This window comes from Pyricularia grisea, assembly GCF_004355905.1.
Source record: "Pyricularia grisea strain NI907 chromosome Unknown Pyricularia_grisea_NI907_Scaffold_4, whole genome shotgun sequence".
NCBI classification, from domain to species: Eukaryota; Fungi; Ascomycota; class Sordariomycetes; order Magnaporthales; family Pyriculariaceae; genus Pyricularia; species Pyricularia grisea.
Window position 1 is genome coordinate 2,508,677 of NW_022156718.1, and position 19,882 is coordinate 2,528,558.

Below are 19,882 nucleotides of genomic sequence, written 5' to 3' on the forward strand. Positions count from 1 at the left end.
TCCAGTCAATAATGTGGTTCCTGAAGAACACAGTTTCCATGTGAGAGCTAGAATTGACAGCTTCTAGATAGTGTACTGTGATTTCAGAACGATTGTCGATTTCACAATACTGATAAAAAGAAATACCGATACTGATAGATAATCCTTCTTATTTTTCTCCTTGCTGTCGTCCTGTCGCCTTTTTTCGCTGCCATTCGCAACAATGGCCGAGAATCAAGGTATCCCACCGTCACAGAAAGCTGGAGACCCTGAAATGCCCGCAGTACCAATGATCCAGGAAGGTCAGCCCCCGAGGCCGGCCAGTCCGCCGAACGAGGATGGCCCCGACGGTAGGGTATCAGGGACGGATGACGGCGATGTTTCGGACGACAAAGGCAAGGCGCCTCCACCCGCAAATCTCCCACTTACAGCGACTGTAGCGGACAACACCTCGTTAGATATGCCGTCGACCGATACCGAGGAAGCCTCTCCGAGCAGTTCACCGCCTCATTCCGAGACAGTGGGTGCCGCTACAGGCCCGTCAATGCCGACCATCAACGAAGGCGAGGCTCTTTTGTCGGCTGCTTCGACGAACCCTCATGGAGGAACCAAGGATATGGGGAATCCCCTCTCTTCAATGTCTAAATTGCCACTCCAACCTCTGCAATCAAATCCCGTGATCCTATCGACGCAGAGCTCGTCAGCAACACTGGCACCTCCATCATTGTCATCGGATGGACGCAATGTGCTTTCCAATAGATCATCGGCCGCCACACTGATACCATCCGCAAATGAGGGCAGCCCTACCCCTCTTCAATCAGCAATTCATGGTGGAGGGTCTGGAGCAGCTGCCATGGGCGGGCAAGGGACTGCAGCACTCTGGGCAGCTCGCCGTGGTGCGGCCGGTGCAGTCGGCGCTGGGACTGCTGGGTTTGTGACGGGAGACGGCCTGGGAAGCTCAAATGTCGGCCTCGGTCCTGGCGTTTTGCCCGCTGCGGGAGGAGCTGGCGCAATGGCGGGGGCTGTTGCGGCGGGAAAGGCCGAGTCTGGTCCTGGTTTTCAGAAGGCGGACCACAAGACTACTTTCAAGCACTTTTTGGCAAGTTTTCGTTCTGTCTTCTCGCAATAATTATGAAAGCTGCTAACAATTGGTTACCTAGAGAATATTCTCATACTCGACCCGTAGCGATCGAATCATCTTGGCCGTGTCTGTCCTGGCCGCCGTTTGCTCAGGGGCTGCTATGCCCTGCATGAACATTGTCTTTGGTACGTCTTGAGCATTGAGTGAATGTCTTGACTGGAGTGAAATACTCACTTCATTGTTCAGGACGTGTATTTGCGTCTTTCACGGGGTATTATCATCAGAACGGGCGTGCCTTGACCAACGAGGACTTTCGCAATCTAATCTTGGAATGCGTGTAAGTTTTCATTCGCAGACCCTATCTTTGGCGATTAAGAACATTACTGATGCCGGCATGCCCAGTCGCTACCTGGTCTATCTCTTCATCGCCCGCTTCATTTTCTGCTACGTCGCCTACGTAAGTCCCAACCTCCTCCGAAGTAGCTTTACCCTCAAAGTCCATAAACCACTAAACACCCCGACTTGCCCATCAGCTCGGCTTCCGCATCGTAAGTCTCCGCATATCGGCGACGCTCCGCCTGCAATACATGCGCGCGGTGCTCTCGATGCGCGTATCTGCCCTGGACTGCCTCCCGCCAGGCCAGACCGCAGCCGTCATCACCATGCTCGCGTCGACGCTGCAGCAGGGCATCTCGGAACGGGCCGCCATCTGCATCCAGGCGACGTCGCTGATCGTGGCCGCGCTCGCCGTCGCCCTCTTGCACGACTGGGAGCTGTCGCTCGTCACCTGCTCGGGCGTGGTGCTCATCGCGGCCGTGTACGCCGTCACGACGCCGCTGCTCGTCCGCGCCATGAACGCCGTCCAGCTCTGCGAGGTCCGCGCCAGCGCCACGGCCGCCGAGACGTTTGCGTCAGTCAGGATGGTGGCGGCGTGCGGGGCCGAGGATAAAATGGCGACAAGGTATGATGGTTGGGTCGACAAGGGCGCTAAAGAGGGGATGAGGTTGAGGCCGGTTTTGGCGTTTCAGCAGGCGCCTGTGTTTTTTGCGATTTATGCTACTTTTGCCTTGTGTTTTTGGTATTCGCTCAAGATGTACATGGAGGGTCGCATCAAGACCCCGGAGAGCATGATTGTGTGAGTACTTTCGTTTTCTACCCCAGGCTTCTATTGCAAGGGGGGTTCTGGAGGATCGTTAACGTGATCGACACAAACAGCGTCCTCCTTTCCGTCATGATGCTGACCGGCTCCGTCTCGACCCTAACGACCCCGATCGCCGCGGCTGCCCGCTCCGCCAACGCGGCCGCCGTCTTTTACCACGTCATCGACGCCCCACGGCCCAAAACCAACGGGCTCTCCGGGCCAGAAGCAGCCCCGTTCGCGTCCGGGGACCTCGTCCTGACGCATGTCAACTTTGCGTACCCGACGCGACCGCTGACAAAAGTGCTCGCGGACCTCAGCGTATGCTTCCCCGCCGGCAAGACGACGGCCATCGTGGGCCCGTCCGGGTCCGGCAAGAGCACGGTCGTGGCGTTGTTGGAGAGATGGTACGAGATGGATGGCGATCCGGTGGGCAATATCGATGTTCTCTGGTTGAGGAATGGGGTCGTCACGGCTGGAGGGAAGGCGCTCAAGGAGATTGATCTGTATTGGTGGAGGAGCCAGATAGGTCTGGTGCTGCAGGAGCCCTTTCTGTTTAATGATTCCATTTTCCAGAATGTTGCTTATGGGTTGGTCGGGACGGAGTGGGAGGAGGTCGGTGAAGAGGAAAAGACCAAGCTTGTAGAAGAAGCCTGCAGAGAGGCATTTGCGGAGGAGTTCATCACACGGCTGCCCGAAGTGAGTTCTTACCCCTGAACCCCTGAAATATCACCCCCTCCCATTGATACCTACCCCATTTCCTCACGACTAACAACCCCCCACCAGGGCTACAATACCCTGGTCGGCGACGCAGGCATCAAGCTGAGCGGCGGCCAGCGCCAACGCCTCGCCATCGCGCGCGCCATCGTCCGCCGGCCCAAGATCCTGATCCTCGACGAGGCCACCAGCGCCATCGACCCCGAGGGTGAGCGGATGGTGCAAGCTGCGCTCGAGAACGCCGCCCGCGGCCGCACCACCATCGCCATCGCGCACCGGCTGTCGACGATCCGCAGGGCCGACAACATCGTCGTCATGCGCGCCGGCGTCGCTGTCGAGCAGGGCACGCACGAGCAGCTCATGGCCAAGGGAGATGGCGGGGTTTACTTTGGGCTCGCGACGGCGCAGCAGCTTGGTGATGGTGGTGGGGACGGGGATGGGTCGGCGCGTGGTAGTGTCGAGATGGATGAGAAGAGTCGGGGTGGTGGTGGAGATAGAAGCGCTGATTTGGTGCTGGGCGAGGAGAATAAGGAGAGCAGTGAGGATGTCGTGGACCCTTTGGGTAATTCAGTTGAACCAAGACTGTCAAGAAATAAGGGGGAATCGGCTGGGGCGGAACCAAAGAAAAGGAGAGGGCTGCTCGGGAGCTTTGGGATGCTATTGGGGGAACAGATGTGCCACTGGCCTTGGTATCTCATCATGGCACTTGGGGCTTTGGGAGGAGGAGGTACGTTTTCACATTCGACGACCCCTGGTTGGAGGTGTAAGTATATGCTGACATTTCGCCTTGATGGAAAGCGAGTCCTGCACTCCAAGCATACCTCTTTGCGAACCTGGTAACCCTCTTCCAGCTCTGGGGCGACTTTGCACAATTACGAGCGGCAGCAAACTTCTGGTGTCTTATGTTTGTCATGTTGGCAACCGGCGTGGGCATCAGCTATTTTGCCCTTGCCTGGTCAGCAACCAGGCTATCCTTTGTGAGCCTTTTTTCTCTGACCTCCCTTCTCCCTCCTCAAGTCAAGACTGACATGAGCCACTGTAGTACATCATCCCTCATTACCGCAAAGAGTATATCCGCAACATACTCTCCAAGCCCATCTCCTTCTTCGACGACGACGCCAACTCGACGGGCGCGCTCGCCGCCCGTCTCGCCACGGACCCTACCCAGCTCCAACAGCTTCTGGGCATGAACATGGGCTTCGTCATCGTCTCTATTCTTTCCGTCATCGGCTGCCTTGCTATTTCTTTCTATTTTGGCTGGAAGCTAACGGCGGTGACGGTGGTCACGACTATGCCGCTGATCCTCGGCGCGGCTTTCTTTCGCGTCCGGTACGAGAAGCGGCTCGAGATCATGGGCGCGGCCGTCTTTGCCGAGAGTGCCAAGTTTGCGACGGAGAGCGTCGGTGCTTTCCGGACCGTTTCGTCGTTGACGTTGGAAAAGGCCATTTGTGAAAGGTATAGGGTTTTGTTGGAGAAGCATATCAAGGAGGCGCTTCCGAGGAGTGCGACCTCGACCGTGCTGTTTGCTTTGAGTGATAGCATAGCGCTATTATGCATGGCTTTTGTGCTATGGTATGGGGGCAAGTTGATGGCAGACCATGAGTATTGGCCGTTTCAGTATAGTGAGTACTTTTGTTTCCAAACGTGAGGCAACTAGGAGCGAGGTGCTGACAATAAACAATGAAGTTGTTGTATACATTGCTGTTTTGCAGGTACGTGGCTCTTGAACATCACAAAATGGAATCATGTCGCCAATATAAGCTAATGTCCTGGCAATCAAGGGTGGAATGGGTGCTGGACAATGGCTCAGTTTCGCACCTAGTAAGTTGGGCAAACCACCACACCTACCAGGAACCCCCTTCTGACGTAAGGTTCCGGGCAGACATCGCTCAAGCGACAGTAGCGGCAAATCGAATCGTAGATTTGAGAAGTACCAAAGATAACGACAGCCAGCTCTCGTCAGTCAACAGCGGCGACTTGGGCGAAGGAGACAAGGGTGTCAAGCTCGAGTTCAAGAACGTCTGGTTCCGATATCCGACGAGAGACGTGCCGGTACTGAATGGCCTCGACCTTACAGTAAGATTCTATACTGTCCTACATTAAGTAGCCAACTTTGGTTTGGTGCTAATGCTAAAACCTATAGGTTGAAAAAGGGCAGTTTGCTGCTGTGGTCGGGCCTTCTGGTATGTGTCCTGGGGAGAAGCAGGTTTAGAGGAGATGCAACTAACATTACGTTAGGGTCTGGAAAAACAACGGTGATTTCGCTGCTCGAAAGGTACGCGAAGCAGAAATCTGAACCACCAAAACTCTACTAACACCGTAGCAGGTTCTACAACGCAACCAAAGGAAGCATTTCTTACAACGGGGTAGAAATATCACACCTCTGCCTGAAAGACTATCGTAGAGAGATATCCCTCGTGGCCCAAGAGGCATGTATATTCGACGGTTCCATCAGGGAAAACATCCTACTGGGTGTGGAAGAAGACAAGATGCCGGCCAAGAAGCTGGAAGAAGCTCTCATCCAAGCCTGTTGCGACGCCGAGATACACGAGTTCATCACCTCGCTCCCGGAAGGGTACGAGTCGGTGGTGGGCACGAAGGGGGTGGCACTATCCGGCGGGCAGAAGCAGAGACTGGCAATCGCTAGGGCCCTGGTCAGGAATCCGAGGCTGTTGCTGCTGGATGAGGCGACGTCCAACTTGGACTCGGAGACGGAAAAGGCTGTTCAGGCAGTCTTTGAGAAGACAAAAGGGTCGAGGACGATGGTTGTCGTGGCACATCGGTTGGCGACGGTGCAGAATGCGGACGTAATCTTCGTGCTTGGGGAGGGCAAGGTTGTCGAGAAGGGTAACCATTCCGCTCTTCTGAAGAGGAAAGGCGTATACTACCAAATGGTAAGCAGTACAACCCTGGAAGTTCCGTCTTCTTTGCTGACTAGCGGTGTGGTGTAGTGTCAATCTCAGGCATTGGACAAATAGCTGCGTTGCTATGGTACATTGGGTACTACTTAGCCTCATTACGATGATCATAGGCTCCCAATCACTCGAAAAATAGGGTCAAGTAGCATTGGCAATCAGGAAAGATGCCCAATAATACCTGACACCGCGGCAATGAACCACTTACCGCATATTTTCGTAGCAGGGAACTTCCGATATCCGTCCAGTAAACGCGCTTGGTGAGGCATTATTGCTCTTGCTAGACGCGCTATTGCCACCAACAGCACCAGTCAAGGGTTGGTCTAGGGAGGAGCCGCATCCCTCGTTGATCACGGGATAGAAACGGGTCTGGGGATGATTCCTCAAGAAATGAGCTTCAAGACAGGTCTGGCCGCTTACAGCTGCATACAGACGCGCATTTACGTGGCCAGCTGTTATTGATCGTACCATACAAGAAAAAAGAGAACAAAAACAAAAAGGGGAAGGACCCTTGCCCTATCAAGTTCTCATAGGCCCCAACATGCAAGAAAGCCCCGGCCATCCACTTGACTGGCCCCCTCGCTTCGTACAGCCTGGCCTGGGGCGCGGTTGGACGGGGTGGCGGGGATTTGGCCGCATAATTACAAATGCTGAGCATATTCTAAAGCCAGTCCTTGCAAACATCAGGTCAGTCTAGCGGCGGAGAACGATGGCGGGGCTATGTTTGTAAACTCGGGGCTCCGACCTGCGTATTGTGTGTGACCGGATCTATATGGTCATGCCTCGTAAGCCCTTCATTGAGATGGGAGAAACAAAGAAGAATTGTATTGAGCACATTCCCAACCCCATTCGGCAGTATGTAAGAGCAGTAATTTCTTCAACAAGGATCGACACAGCGGAGCAAACTTCCCGAAGAAGAGAAAATGCCAGCCTGCTCCATGTGGATTTTTGGGTAGCAAATAGCACACGTAGAGAATTTCAGGAACAAGGCTTTTGCTTTCCTCTCAGTGAACTCGGAAAAATCAGACTCGTGATTGGTGGATTGACGTACTTGGTATCACAGGAGGCCAAGTCATACCGCCGCGCGGGTAGTATATGTATGCTGTGTCACCACTTTGATGTACGTCCACGTTTCTTACCAGTTACTTGCGACTACACAAATGAAGACGAGAATGAAGACCAAGGACATAGTTTTACCTCTTTTCCTTTTCATCAAGAAATAGCGTCTTGATCTCCCCTCGCGATATTAATGTTATAGAACATGCTCGTCAAGTCATAAAAGTTTGGAAATATGAACAAGAATGGCGGTATAGCGGGAGGGAGGGGCGGCAGAGATAACAGCATGCTGATTGGCATCGCTCGGGTCGGCGGGTTGGGGACGGTGGATTAGAAGAACTGATACATACCTGGTATCTTGGTGATGGGTGGCTGGTCTTTCTTGGTGTGAGCAAAGGCAAAATCCAACCATGAGACCAGGCATGAAACTCGTCTGCAAGGTCGCTGCAATGAGCTACCAACAACATTTCAGACCGCCAATGAGCATCAAGCTGGGAGACATGGAGGGGACCATGGGCGGCCATTATTCATTATTACCTTTGTGACATTGTGCAAGTAAATTCACTCTCTAACCGCGGCCTCGACCCGACAGTTTGGAACGCTAGTACTATAGTCTATCTATTGGCTAGACTCTACAGATTCTCCAGTTTAAATGGTTGAAAAGGGATTCGTCTCCAGAGATGCCAGCCAATGGAGTGCATGTTATCGAACCAAGGTTCCACTTATGTGCTCTTTGCCCACTTTCGTAACCAGTACGCGCCCCTCTGCAATGGTCTGTCATCAAATGACATGCACACAATAATTCTCATCACTTGCTCTGTCTTTCGCCCTGGCTACTGCAACTTGTTATCGGAACCCGCCGAGTTGTCTTGGCCGTTGCTCCAAATGTCACTACAAGATGCCACCCATTTGATGCCCAATATGTGGTGTTGCGCACTCCCGTGACTATTGTTCACAATAACCAACTACTAAAAATTTTACACTCTGATTACACTTCCTTTTATGTGAATGCATTTTCGTGGGCTCACAGGGCTGAAGCACCCAACCGAAAGGCACCCTCTCTTGCCTATTTTGTACTCCGTATCGTACAAAATTCCCAAGCTAGGGAGCAGATTGCGGATCAAAACACCCGCATTAGTGACATAGTATGTACCTTACTTTGTGCAATTTGGCAATCAGACTAACCAATGCATTGTCAGGCCAAGATGATGGGCTGCTCCCCCCGCATGGGGCGGGCACGGAAGTTTGGTGATCTTGGGGATGTAATTGGGCACAATCCCTGCCATACCACCTTTCGTCACGGCGCAGCATGGTCAACCTGAACAAGTCAGCGCTTAGGTGCAGTGCATCTCAATCAATTTTGGACCCTCTTGCCAACCCCCGGCTTCCCGGCTTCGTTTCTCAGGTCCTCCCAAGATGTACGAATTACTACGATGTGGTGGTCACTTCCGCGGTCTCCATCCCACCCTTGGCGCGAGACAACGGCACATCACGCCACCAGTGAGCTCTGTATGCGTAATTTTAGGCGCCAACTTTCACAATGGTACAGACACCCGAAGGGTTGCTCGGGCTGTTGGTTTTGCGCTTTTTGCTTGTTGCTTGCTGGGTTGCAGGGTCTCCCGGCTCTGCCCGCCATACTTTTGTGAGATGGTATAGATCCTCTGTCCCGCCCTCCCTACTTCCCCGCAAATGATCCTTTTGTAACAATATAATATCTTGGGTTTGTGCGCCCCAACCTCTAAAGAAATTCGAGTCTTACGTTGATGGTACTACTCGCCTTACATTATCAGATCTTTGTGCTTCTGTTTCTCGACGCACCGGCGTCGCTTCTGGGGTGAAATTCCCGGTTGAGAGATTGTGGAAGAGCTGGGTTACTACCACGGACGGCCCCTCCGAAACCTGCGAAGATGAAGATCGCCTGCCTCCAGTTCGCGCCTCAGGTTGGGGATGTTGACAACAACCTCAATCGCGCAGATGCCGTTTTGAACAAAGCAAACCAGTCCGAGCTGGAGGATCTTGATTTACTCGTTCTACCCGAACTTGCTTTTTCGGGTAAGTGGGAAATGAGCAATCGCGACTTTTTTTTTTCTTTTTTTTTCTCTCTTTCAATTATTTTCTCGGTTGTCGCAACAAGCTCATAAGGCTGATCCTTCAGGATCTGTCGGCAGCAGAAGCTAACCTCAAGTTGCAACATTGCTGCAGGGTACAATTTCAAGTCGCTGCAAGACATCTCGCCGTTTTTGGAGCCTACGGGGTCGGGAATCAGTGCACTCTGGGCTCGTACGACTGCGCTCAAATTCAACTGCAACGTCGCACTTGGGTATCCTGAAAAGGTCGACGTGACGCCAGAATGGCCCGCGTCGCCGGAATACTACAACTCGTGTCTGATTGTCAATGGCGACGGCGAAACTATTGCCAACTACAGAAAATCCTTTCTCTACTACATCGACGAGAAATGGGCACTCGAGGGGCGCGATGGTTTCTATGATGACTACATTCCTGGCCTTGGCTCGACAGCTATGGGCATCTGCTCCGATCTCAAGTTCGTAGCAATTTCGTCCCGACCACCATCCCGAACCCTTAGAGAACGAAATCTAACCCGCTCTAGCCCTTACAAACTCGAGGCCCCATGGCTTGCCTTTGAGTTTGCCTTCCACGTTCTTCACGTTGCCGCTGACTTGGTCATTCTTTCAATGGCATGGCCTACCGATGAGGATCAACGCATGTACAGCCGCATGCCTCAAGAGCCAGACATGGACACGATAACATACTGGGTTCAGCGTCTGGAGCCGCTCATTCGAGCTGAGCAGGACGACGAGATCATTGTTGTGTTTTGCAATCGCACCGGCACCGAGGAGGACCTGACCTACGCCGGAACGAGCGCCGTCGTCGGCATCAAAAGCGGAGAAGTGTCTGTCTATGGCCTTCTGGGCCGCGGTGTGAAGGAGGTCCTTGTTGTCGACACCGACCTACCAGCTTTTGCGAAACTCGTTCAGCGCACCGACCCATATCCCCAGGTAGAGCCTACATCCAACCCGTCACTGCTCCTGCCAAGTAGGCCTCCGGCACCACCCCCGCCTGAATCGTTGCCCGAAGTCAGAAAGGGCCACACGCCAAAGCTTTCGGCGGCGGCGGTAGAGAGGCAAAGGAGCAAACCCGCGACTGCGAGTACGACTGCAACAAGTCTACCCAGTCAAAGTTCTCGCAATGAATCGCCTAAGCCGCAGTCCGTCAAAGAGCCTGCAAAGAAGCTGCCAATACCTCAAAAGTCCGAGAAGCCACCTCACATCTCCACAGAGAAGCGAACAGAAATGCCTCCGGCCGTCGATACGACGAACATCCAGTCTCCCACGGGTACAGGCCGTCGGAAAGAGAAACCCATGTCACCAACCATTATAATTCCAGACAGTGCATTCCGTTCCAAACCCCCAGCTACCGACTCCTCGAGGGACGATAGCCCCATGGTAGAGACACCGACAGCACCCAGTCCAACTCCCGCACACATGCGGCCCAAACTTTATCTTCCCCAGACCGAGGAAGAGTTCAATAAAAACTACCGCCAGGCCCTGACTCCATTCCCGGGTACGGGTCCAGACCCTAGAAGCGAGGAGAAGCTTCGAGCGAAGCCGTACATCTATGACGGCAGCGTCACAGTCACCACGGACTTGCTGACGCCGCGGACGCCATATCTAGAGTTCTTCCGCGACTCGTCGCCTCAGGAGTCCAAGTTCTACTGGGTGCCATCGCAACAGATGATGGAGACCCCAGTCGAGACGCGACTACCACAAAACGCAACGTCGGGCAACTCCAGGTTGAAGTCTAGCATGGCTGCCTCGTCTACTGGCCACATGCCTCGAAGACCATTTCGGTCTCCCGGCTCAGGCACGCAGACTCCCCAGGAAATTTCAGAAAAGCCGGCCAAGGTCAGGGTGCCTACACCGGCCGAGGTACAGCCGCCCGAGACGGTCTTGGGATCGAGAGCTGGCGCGCGGAGCCGCGGCCCGCCCACGGACCCGCAAACCTCCGCCGCCGCGCCAACCGAGGCTTCTGTAGCAAGCCCTGAGCGTCTGAGGCATGTCGGCAAGCGCTCCGGCTCGCGCGCCGAAAACATCAGCTCCCCCGTCGTGGAGCGAGGCCGGGCCCACTTTGACTTTTCCTCCTCGCCCTTTACGCACAGCTCCAGGGGGCGGGATACCAACCCCCGCAGCCCGATATTAGACCGGCAGAAGAGTACGTCGCGAGCCTCCATTCCCATTGCTGCAAGCCCTAGTCTTTTCAGCGGCGGGTTTCGTCCAGAGGAGCAGGGCGAGCAACAGCTGAACGACGAAAAGCAAATGTCGCAGATCAAAGGGCCAGACCCCGAACCGCTGCCCAGGTCGGTGCAGCGGGGTCAGGACAGCCCGAAAGGAGCGGCGCGAGACGCCAACCGACCCAGCAGCAGCCGGCAGGATCGTCGTGATCGGACCGCCGCCAAGGAGCGCAACATCTCGCGCCCCACCAGCCGACGCGGCCACCACGACCCGGTAGAGGAGCGTGACTTTCAGAGCAAGCTCAGAAGTCGCTCCCTCGGCGGCGGCGAGTTTGCCGTTCGTCGGGTCCGCGCTGCCGACATCGCGGCCAAGAACTCGCCCATGTACGGCGGCAACATCGCACGGCCGCAGACCAGCATCGGGCACCGGCGCGACGAGCCGCCCAAGCTATCCCCGACTTACAACCCCAAGCTCTCGCCGACTGCGCTTTCTGACCCCAGCGATCGAACTACGCTCCAGTCACAGCGCGGACGTCCCGTCATTGATCGAGGGTCATCTTATGGGCCCGAGAGGAGGGCAGGTTCCAAAACCTCCCGAATGTCTCCAGAAAATCCATTCACGGGCGAGGGAGACGACGAGATAATCGCAACCATTAGTCGTATCAACGACGGTTGCCCAGTGCATACCACCAATGGCGGGCCCCCGGCCGCGGTTGTCAAGTCCGAAGATGGAACGCTCTATGCTGTTGAGTTTGCGAAAGGGGCTGAGTCCCTTGCCGAGTCGATCATCCCGACGCATCAGAAGAATGTTCTCACCCGTTTTGGCATCGAGGGGCTCAGCCGTCGGCAGAGCGCTGTTTGGTGATGGCTGTAGAAAAGGCTTTGTGCCGATGACCTTTAATGCCCCCTTCGATATACCCCCGTTGTTTCAACTTGCTTTGTTGTTTGTTTATTGGTTTGTTTCACTTGTCTCATCATGGTTATTGATTGTCATGTCTTTTCATTCAAGGTTTCGGAAAGAAATGTTATTATTCGGTGTTAGCGGCGGAGTTGGTGGCACAGACCTGGAAACTTTTATACTATGATAGTTAACAAAGTTCTATGAAATTCTGAGAGTCTCCCCTTGGCCGGCAGGAAGTTCCCTATGAAATTCCCATATGCATAGTTATGTAACCGACCTCTTCCATATATTCCATGCTTCATCTTCCTTAGAAATCATATACCATCCAGACACCACCCTCTCGTTCCCCACCCTCCTGCACCCGGAACCCAACCTTCTCGTAAAACTTGACGACCTTGGTATTCTCCCCCGAGATACCAATATGCACACCCTTCCCACTATCCAGCATCATCTCCTGCGCAGACCCATCCGCCAAGACGACAGGGAGCCTCTCCCCCTGCCTCCTCTTCACACTCTCCATAAACTGCCCAATCATCTTCCTGCCCCAGCCTTTCCCCTGCCAATCCTCCAGCATGTCGATGTGCATAGTGCCGCGGTACCGCTGCACCATCTCCTCCTTGCCCTCGACGCCCTCTAGCAGCAGCCAGCGCGGCTCTCGCGCCAGCTGCAGCAGCGCCTGCTCGTTGACCTCGCCGTCCGCCGTGGTCCAGGCCTCCCTCGTCTCCATCTGCCGCGGCGTCATGTCGGGCGCAGAGAGGTGCTTGGCCACGTAGCCGTGGTACGCGGCGGCAAAGGCAAACACGTCGGGCGTGCCGATCACGTACCCGACGCAGCGGCCGCTCCCGTCATCCAGCACGAAGCAGTGCGATGGCGAGAGCTCCATGTACTGGTGCGTCCACAGGTACGGCGACAGCTTGACGCCCGCTGGAGACTTGGCCAGCGACGGTGGGAGCGTTGCGCGGCACTGCAGGGCGCAGGGGGGGAGGCAGGGGGAGTTTATGTTAGTCAAGTGAATTTATAATTACTTGAGATTTTGGGCCTTGCTTTCATGCATGTGGAATACTATGCCGCGAATCGTGTTGGTATTTTGGGTGGGGAGCTAGACCTACGATAAAGGCCGTCGCCTCGAAGTCGGTGGGCTGGTATGGTCTGATGAAAGCCATTATTTGATGGTGATTCTCTTAGCGATCGCAAGTCGTTCGTTATATCTGAAAGTATTTGTTGTTGTACTGTCACGGGCGAAGGAGGGAGTTTTGAAGGTACTTCGGTTGGTAAAGACAGGTGAAGTTCTGTTTTGAACGTTTGAACGATCCGGTTTACTTGGTTCAATTCATTCACGACGCTGATTCTTTATTCGGCATTGGAACAACAGATGAACACAGTGTAAGTTTTCGACTTTAGATCATCAGCTCCCGCACCTGGTGTTTGTTTTTATAGGATGGAATATGGCTGCATAGTACCAATGCGGGGATCTTGCACCTACAATAGGTACCTACCTTACCTAGATAGATAGGTAGTAGATAAACATCGACCGGAACGTCGGCCCCGAAACGCAGGAGCATGCGGCGAGCTGATTGCGCCCTTCTCAGGCAGTTGGGCAGCACGCACACACCAATCAGCAAGTCACGGGAAGTAACAAGCCGCCAAACTATAGGACCAATATAAATTGAAGCATAACGCAAGTTCAATGGAATGGATGCCTCGAGGCCTTCTTTTGATAATGAAACAGCAAATCGATGTTATTTTCTTTTTTCTCGCAAGTCCTCTACAATCTGTGATATCGTCAAAGATACTCCCGTGTTACTTTCACATTTCCCCCGCATCCAACCCCTCTTTACTTAAAACGCCGAGCCAATTGAAGGAAATTCCCAGACACAACAACAACAACAAAAAAAAAAAAAAAAAAAGAACACCTGTGAGGAAAAGAAAAACTTGCTCGAGGCAGAGCAAGATGATGAGTAGAAAGATATAAACACTGTGGGCAACAAAGTCAAGGACACATCTGCGAGATGATCCAGCGCAGATTATCGCTTCAGAAAGCCATATGTTCTCCCCAGTTCCAAAACTCACTAGGTTGCGAAGAAGATGAATAAGGCCGTCAACCTAAAGAACTAAAATAATTTAAGAAACGGCTACCAGAACCCCTGGGTGTCTCTTCGAAGACCAATAACAAAGAGACATTAAGAGAGAAAAAAACCAAAACAAAAAATAAGTAAATGTGTACAGTCTGATGTTATACAAACAAACTTAGGTATCTCGAGTTGATAGTTTCGTTAGCTTCGTTCTCTGCGAATGGTCGCATCTCACAAAAATTAAAATGTCCAGTACTGAAAGAAAATAAAAAAGAAAATCCCCATGCATTCTTTGCTTGTCAAATTGCCGCGAATCAGTTAGAAACAAATAGGCCTGATTCAAATCATCCCACCCGGCAGAGCACTAGGTTTCCTTGTCGGGGCAGTCATCACTGACCGGCCCACCGGCGGTGCAGCTGAGACAAATGCTCGCGTATCCCGCGGAGGTCCAAAGGGCCCAGCAGCGCCCAGTGATGGTGCGGCAGAAGCCTGCGAGTTAGACCCTTGTCCTTCCGGATTCGCCTTCCTGAGCCGCCATCTACTGACCGGCTTGTCTTCCTCGTCGTCGCTAACGGAGAAAGCACTGCGGCCATCGTCTGCCGTCCTCGAGCCCCCGAGCGAGCCACTTGAGTTCGTCAGAGGGAGATGTGGGGAGCTCGAGGTAGCTAAATTCTCGTCGTCATAATCACTATTCTTTCGTCCGAGGAAGCCATTCATGACACCTCGAGTTCGCCTAGGGTTTATCGGTGGGAGTGGAGGAGCATTACGCTGATCCGATCCCGCCCCTGCGCTGTCCGATGAAGGTTGGCTATGGGGCAGATTCACCGTCGGAACGCGGCTAGTGCTCATCACCAGTGTCGGATCAGAGATGTCCTTCTTGTTGATAAATTTCTTCTTCGCCTCGTTCAGAGTGCTGTTGGTAGTTGATCCTGAAGGGCCCGGAAAGGCCGAAGAGGAATTCGCGGCAGGCGAAGGAGGAACAAACTGATGCCTCGGGCTGTTTGGGAGACCACCCAATGGGGCGATAGGAGAAATGGGCGCCAATTCTCCAACTCGTCCAGGGTTAACCCTCAGATTTCCCGAAGAAGCTGATCTAGAGAAGCCTTTGGGCGACGACATAGCGCCAGGATAAGGCTGAGGCGGCATAATCGGCGACCTCTTGATGTCGGTACCAGGAAGCCCCGGCGATCGCAGCATCAGGCGGCGTGGTGTGTTATCGGAATCGTTCAGCTGCTGGTTTTCGTAGGGAGTCGAGTTGTTGCGAAGACGAGGCGGTCGAGGTGGGACCCTGCCATTACTCGTTTCAGACCCACTCCTGTCGCGCTCCTTGCGTGGAGGAGACATCGATGTGCCACTGCGATACGAATCCTCGCTGAAGTCCCGCCTGGGGTGTCGGGTTCTGGATGGTGTTCGTTCCTGCGGATTGCTGTCACTTTGAGCGTCAGACTCTTCATTCTTGACCCCCTCTCCTTGACCCTGATGCCGGGCAAGAACGGCAAGTTCCTTTTGCTTCTGAAGCTGTCGACGAGCCTGTCTGAAGGCGCGCAGACCAGGGTGAGTCTGTTCATCGTCCTTGTCCGTCAAAGACCTGGTGGATTTCGTAGACCTCAGCGACCGAGCATCCGAGTCCTTTTCCTTGACCTTGTCCTCAAACTGGCGCCTAGTTGTCTCTACCCTCGAGTTGACCTCCGCCTCCTCCCTCATAGGGGCAAGGCCGGCGTCTTCGAAGGATTGTTTAGAAGGGCTGGGCGATGAGCTCATGGTCGTGGCACCAATGCCTAGAGTCTGCAAAGCCTTCCTGGGTGGACCACTGCGATTCCTGTCAGCCAGAGATCCCCGACTTGACTTGCCCCTGAGCAGACCAAACGGACTGGGTTTGGCTGGTACAGGCATCTCGCGCTCCTGCGGTTGAGGCGAAGGCGCCCGGCTGCTGTCGGCAGATTCGAGATAAGATGTGGTCAGTCTTTCCTGAACACGACGCCTCGCAATCGCGACCCGGTTGGCAAAGTCATCGGGGTCTTCCTCCTTAACCGGGCTGGTGTCGTTGTCTGTGATTTCGACTGGCTCCGGCTGCGATGACGGTTCCGGTTCTGTCGGTGTGTCGTCTTGAACAAGCGTGTGCTGACTGATGCGAGACTCGGCGGCTTCGTCCTCATAGGGATTCCACTGCTGGTCCTGCCAACTGCTCACCCCTAAACCATCACCCATGATTGCCAGAACGGTTGAATCGCGCGAGGCAGCTGGAAACTTAACCTCCAGGCCCGAGGAGCTAGGCCCGTAGATAGAAGATGTGCTGCTTTCCGTCCGCATGTGCTGACGCACCATGCCACTCAGGCCAGTTGTGAGAAGGCCCGGAGAACCCAGCGTAGGCGAGTCGACCGGCGTGGTGTGTTGTGGAATTATAGGTGATTCGAACATCTCAGGCTTAGATAGCGGTGGTGAAGGATCGTGTGGTGGGTCATACACTTGTGATTTGAAAGAGAGTGGTGTCGGTAGGGAGCCCTGCCTGAATGCGGGATGCTCACTATCGGCAGGTCTTTCTAGAACAACAGCGGGAGGAATGGGGGAATGCCGAGGCTCATCTGGGGAATCGTCAGAATCATCAAGGAAAGTTAATCCCGCTGACTTGTCCTTCGGGTCTGTATGTAGCGACAGACCATTCTTGGACATATTCGTGGCGTTGGACTCGGTCCGGTCACGCAGCGTCGGGGTGTCACGACCTTGTTGTAGCTGGAGTTGTCGCTCTGCGTACTTGGACTCATTGTACGGTTGCATTGGTTTGTTGAACACGCCCATAGCAGTTGCCTTGCCTACGTCATTGGGCTGTATAGCCATGAGAGGCATATCGCCAGTCTCGCTGATTGGAGGGCTCAGAGGAGGCGTCCCAGCAAAGTTGAACCGAGATTCTTTAATGGAGATGTTGCTGCCCCGGTCGTTCGAGCCGGAAGCTGCCGAGGCAGCAGGGCTTGCTGTTCTCAAGTTAGGAGCGCTGGCCTTGGACATTATAGGTCGGCGTTCGCCAAAGCCGAAGCCCATCGTAGGTGATGTTGAGGAGTTTGGATCGGGAGAGCCCCTGGTGAATGACTTCTTTCCTGTGAGGGTATCAATGCGTGACAAAGCAGTGGATTGGCTAGCATGGAGATCCTGGTTCAGCGCCTGCTCGTAAAGTCTCCTCGTCCGAGTGACTGAACGCTCGATAGGGGCACCAGAGGCTGTGGAAGCGGTTGTAGCCTGTGACTGTTGTGAGGCTATTGAAGTGGCTGCTGTGGAATTGCGCGCCAAGGACGAGGCAGTTGTTGACGAGGTCTCTCGTCTCCGGCTGAAGTTTGGCCCAGATGGAGATTCTGGTCTTGCAGCAGACGCTTCCTCTTCACTGGGTCTCGATCTCCAACCTTGGGAGTCATCATTGGCTTCTTCGTCCTCGAGAGCCCTGCGCTCACGTTCCCTCTCCTCGCGCCGCCACTTCTGGAACGACGAACCAGCGACGTCATTTTCGTAGAGTGTCCTGTTTCCAACTACAATCTTTTGTCGGCCCCCAAACAGATTATTGCCATCAGTAGGCTTCCCTCTGCTCATTATGCTGCCCTTGGTTGAAGATGTATCGTCTGCTGACGCGAATGAGTCCATGCGGTTGAAAGGCGCTCTTATAGACTCCACCTCGGCGATGTCATTGAGACCAACTCCGCCATTAAAACCGTAGTCCATCATCCGCGACTGTCGTTTGGGGAACAGCACACTGTCGTCGCTGGCTTTCCCAATTTTGCTGCTCGGGTCATCCTGTTCTCTCAACATGGAGAAACGAGCTGACAAGCCCGTCATGAGTAGACTCGTCCGGAAATCATCATGTGATGGTAATGCGGTTGCAATATCGATCTGGGGCTCTGGTTTTTCCTCCGGGGCCTTTTTACCCCTTAGAAAGCCTCGAAACGAAGGCATTGTGTGGTCTCCATTCGTCGCAGGCTCTTCCTTTTCCTTCCTCTTTCCTCTAAAACGGTTCATGGCTGCTAACTTGTGCTGACACCGAGGAGTGATTCCCGCAACAATAATAAAGTGAACTGTCCACTCTCACGAGTCGAGCCTATCGGGGTTTGTAGGGCGTCTGTGATGGTGCCATAAGAGATCGCGCGGGAGGGCTGATTCAATACAGCCAGTGAATGATCGGGTACCGGTCGGCGGACGGGGTTGAATGACGGCCGAGCTTTGTGCCTAGATTGGCAAAAAGACAAACAAACTTTGCTGAGCTCGGGAGATAAAATAACTGTCAGTAAGAGGCGCAGAAACATGTACATGAATTGTTATCAAGGTTCTTGGTTGTGCCAGGGGCAAAAGACTTTGAAGGATTGTGCAGCATAAAGCTGAGTACTCCTCTTTGACTTTTCTTTATTTTTTGGGTAATAGCAGTGCATGGGAGCTCCTAGATCTGGGAGAGGTCGAGATTTGGGGCGATTTTCTGGTTTCATGCAGTATACAGTAGGATGGAGGATTCATCAGAAGCAATTGCCAGGAACCCGGCTTTGAGTTGCCTACCTGGAAAGCTTCTTGGACTGTGTCGGTGTCGGGAGCGTTTCAAAAGAACCAGGTCTCGTTTCCTCAACCAAGAACCTACAGACAGGGTTGTCGCTGGAAAGCTGAAGTGACGGCGGCCGTTGTTCCGTGAGATGTGTTTGCTTTTTCGGTTTCGTGTTTTTAGTCACTATCAAGGCTAAGTTTGTTGTGTAACTGTGTCGCCCGAATGGTCGACAGAGTCGAGTCGAGTCCGATACAATTTTTTCGGGTGGTTCGCCAAAAGGAGTGTATGTGCAAGGCGACTGGAATTGGTTGTCTCTGGTCCGGAAACGCGCTGGAATTGTGCAAGTCGAGTCACCTGCTAAATGTGCCAACTGGTAGATTGGGTAGAGCTTGTACGCAGTCTGGCGACAAACAAACAAACGCTCCAGGTAGACTAGTGGCTGCAAGGATTGGATGGCATACGCAAGAACGTTGCTTTTTCGTCCCAAAGTCACAAATATTTTGGGTCACAGCTTGAAAGGATTCTGGAGGCAAGTAGTGGTTCAAAAGAGTGACAGAAAGCCAAAAATAACAGAAAAGTCTCAGAGAGACTCGACTAGGTGCAAAACAGAAGGAGTGGACGATTCACGCTGGAAACTGAAGCAGAAAGGAGGAAAGTCTGGAAAGGGAGATTGGAGGGAACAAAAAGCAAGCAAAACATCTAATCGATGCATGGACCGTGGGTTAGCCCACTTAGGTACCTGAGGTACCTACCTACCTTATGGAGTAACTCGAGCAAGGACTGCAAGGTGCACACAGGGCGTTGCCCCGCCGGTGAAAGGCACTTGGGGCAGCAGTCGATGGTAATTGAGCCAGCTGAATTTGCGCTTCTTTCTACTGGAGGCACTAGCACGCCGCCAGTGGAAGCGACGGACGAAAGGGGACGCAAAAAGCTGGAGTTGAACGTACAGGGGTCAACCGGGAGTCGGCCGGGATGTGCCTGGATGCAAGGGGCTCCTGCCAGGAACACCACCTGCAGCACCAATAAACGCCACTATTGTAGCCATTCAGAGGCCCGCAACTAGTGCACGGATACCTAGCGCCAAGCTCAAGTGTGAGAGACAACATGCACCTCAAAAAGATGTAGCGCGTCAGGGGGTGGGGGTGGGTAAGCCAGGGTACCATGGATGTTGTACTCGACTGTCTCTCCAGTTTCTATGCTTCAAATATTGCTACGAAAAAGGTACCTAAACGGTAAGGTACTTCGTAGGTACCTTTTGGTTACC

At 53.6% G+C, this 19,882-nt stretch overlaps 7 protein-coding genes across 7 annotated transcripts; 3 read left to right on the plus strand and 4 right to left on the minus strand.

The window, feature by feature from the left end:
* Positions 1 to 202: 202 nt before the first annotated feature.
* Positions 203 to 5,893, plus strand: PgNI_07446 (uncharacterized protein; the record flags this gene model as incomplete). The annotated part of the gene is made up of 16 exons (XM_031127458.1): positions 203 to 1,023; positions 1,142 to 1,245; positions 1,307 to 1,397; positions 1,463 to 1,517; positions 1,594 to 2,195; positions 2,276 to 2,897; positions 2,985 to 3,642; positions 3,714 to 3,892; positions 3,958 to 4,537; positions 4,602 to 4,627; positions 4,697 to 4,736; positions 4,798 to 4,991; positions 5,059 to 5,098; positions 5,154 to 5,190; positions 5,242 to 5,809; positions 5,867 to 5,893. The coding sequence occupies 16 exons, from the start codon at positions 203 to 205 to the stop codon at positions 5,891 to 5,893; spliced, it is 4,644 nt and encodes a 1,547-aa protein (XP_030980762.1).
* On the minus strand, positions 3,583 to 3,903 carry PgNI_07447 (uncharacterized protein). Its single transcript, XM_031127459.1, has 2 exons — positions 3,737 to 3,903; positions 3,583 to 3,666 (listed from the first exon to the last, which is right to left on the minus strand). The coding sequence occupies exons 1-2, from the start codon at positions 3,847 to 3,849 to the stop codon at positions 3,651 to 3,653; spliced, it is 129 nt and encodes a 42-aa protein (XP_030980763.1). The 5' UTR covers positions 3,850 to 3,903; the 3' UTR covers positions 3,583 to 3,650.
* PgNI_07448 (uncharacterized protein) lies at positions 5,073 to 6,277 on the minus strand. The gene is made up of 3 exons (XM_031127460.1): positions 6,039 to 6,277; positions 5,276 to 5,901; positions 5,073 to 5,107 (listed from the first exon to the last, which is right to left on the minus strand). Exons 1-2 carry the CDS (start codon positions 6,097 to 6,099, stop codon positions 5,525 to 5,527), a joined length of 438 nt encoding a protein of 145 aa, XP_030981063.1. The 5' UTR covers positions 6,100 to 6,277; the 3' UTR covers positions 5,073 to 5,107; positions 5,276 to 5,524.
* A 2,261-nt stretch (positions 6,278 to 8,538) lies between these two features.
* On the plus strand, positions 8,539 to 12,000 carry PgNI_07449 (uncharacterized protein; the record flags this gene model as incomplete). Its single annotated transcript, XM_031127461.1, has 2 exons — positions 8,539 to 8,938; positions 9,089 to 12,000. Exons 1-2 carry the CDS (start codon positions 8,794 to 8,796, stop codon positions 11,998 to 12,000), a joined length of 3,057 nt encoding a protein of 1,018 aa, XP_030981064.1. The 5' UTR covers positions 8,539 to 8,793.
* Positions 12,001 to 12,343: 343 nt separating this feature from the next.
* PgNI_07450 (uncharacterized protein) lies at positions 12,344 to 13,199 on the minus strand (the record flags this gene model as incomplete). Its single annotated transcript, XM_031127462.1, has 2 exons — positions 12,344 to 13,000; positions 13,146 to 13,199. 2 exons carry the CDS (start codon positions 13,197 to 13,199, stop codon positions 12,344 to 12,346), a joined length of 711 nt encoding a protein of 236 aa, XP_030981317.1.
* PgNI_07451 (uncharacterized protein) lies at positions 12,609 to 12,809 on the plus strand (the record flags this gene model as incomplete). Its single annotated transcript, XM_031127463.1, has 1 exon — positions 12,609 to 12,809. The coding sequence occupies one exon, from the start codon at positions 12,609 to 12,611 to the stop codon at positions 12,807 to 12,809; it is 201 nt and encodes a 66-aa protein (XP_030981316.1).
* Positions 13,200 to 14,447: 1,248 nt separating the features above from the next.
* On the minus strand, positions 14,448 to 18,107 carry PgNI_07452 (uncharacterized protein; the record flags this gene model as incomplete). Its single annotated transcript, XM_031127464.1, has 1 exon — positions 14,448 to 18,107. One exon carries the CDS (start codon positions 18,105 to 18,107, stop codon positions 14,448 to 14,450), a length of 3,660 nt encoding a protein of 1,219 aa, XP_030981014.1.
* Between the last annotated feature and the right edge of the window lie 1,775 nt (positions 18,108 to 19,882).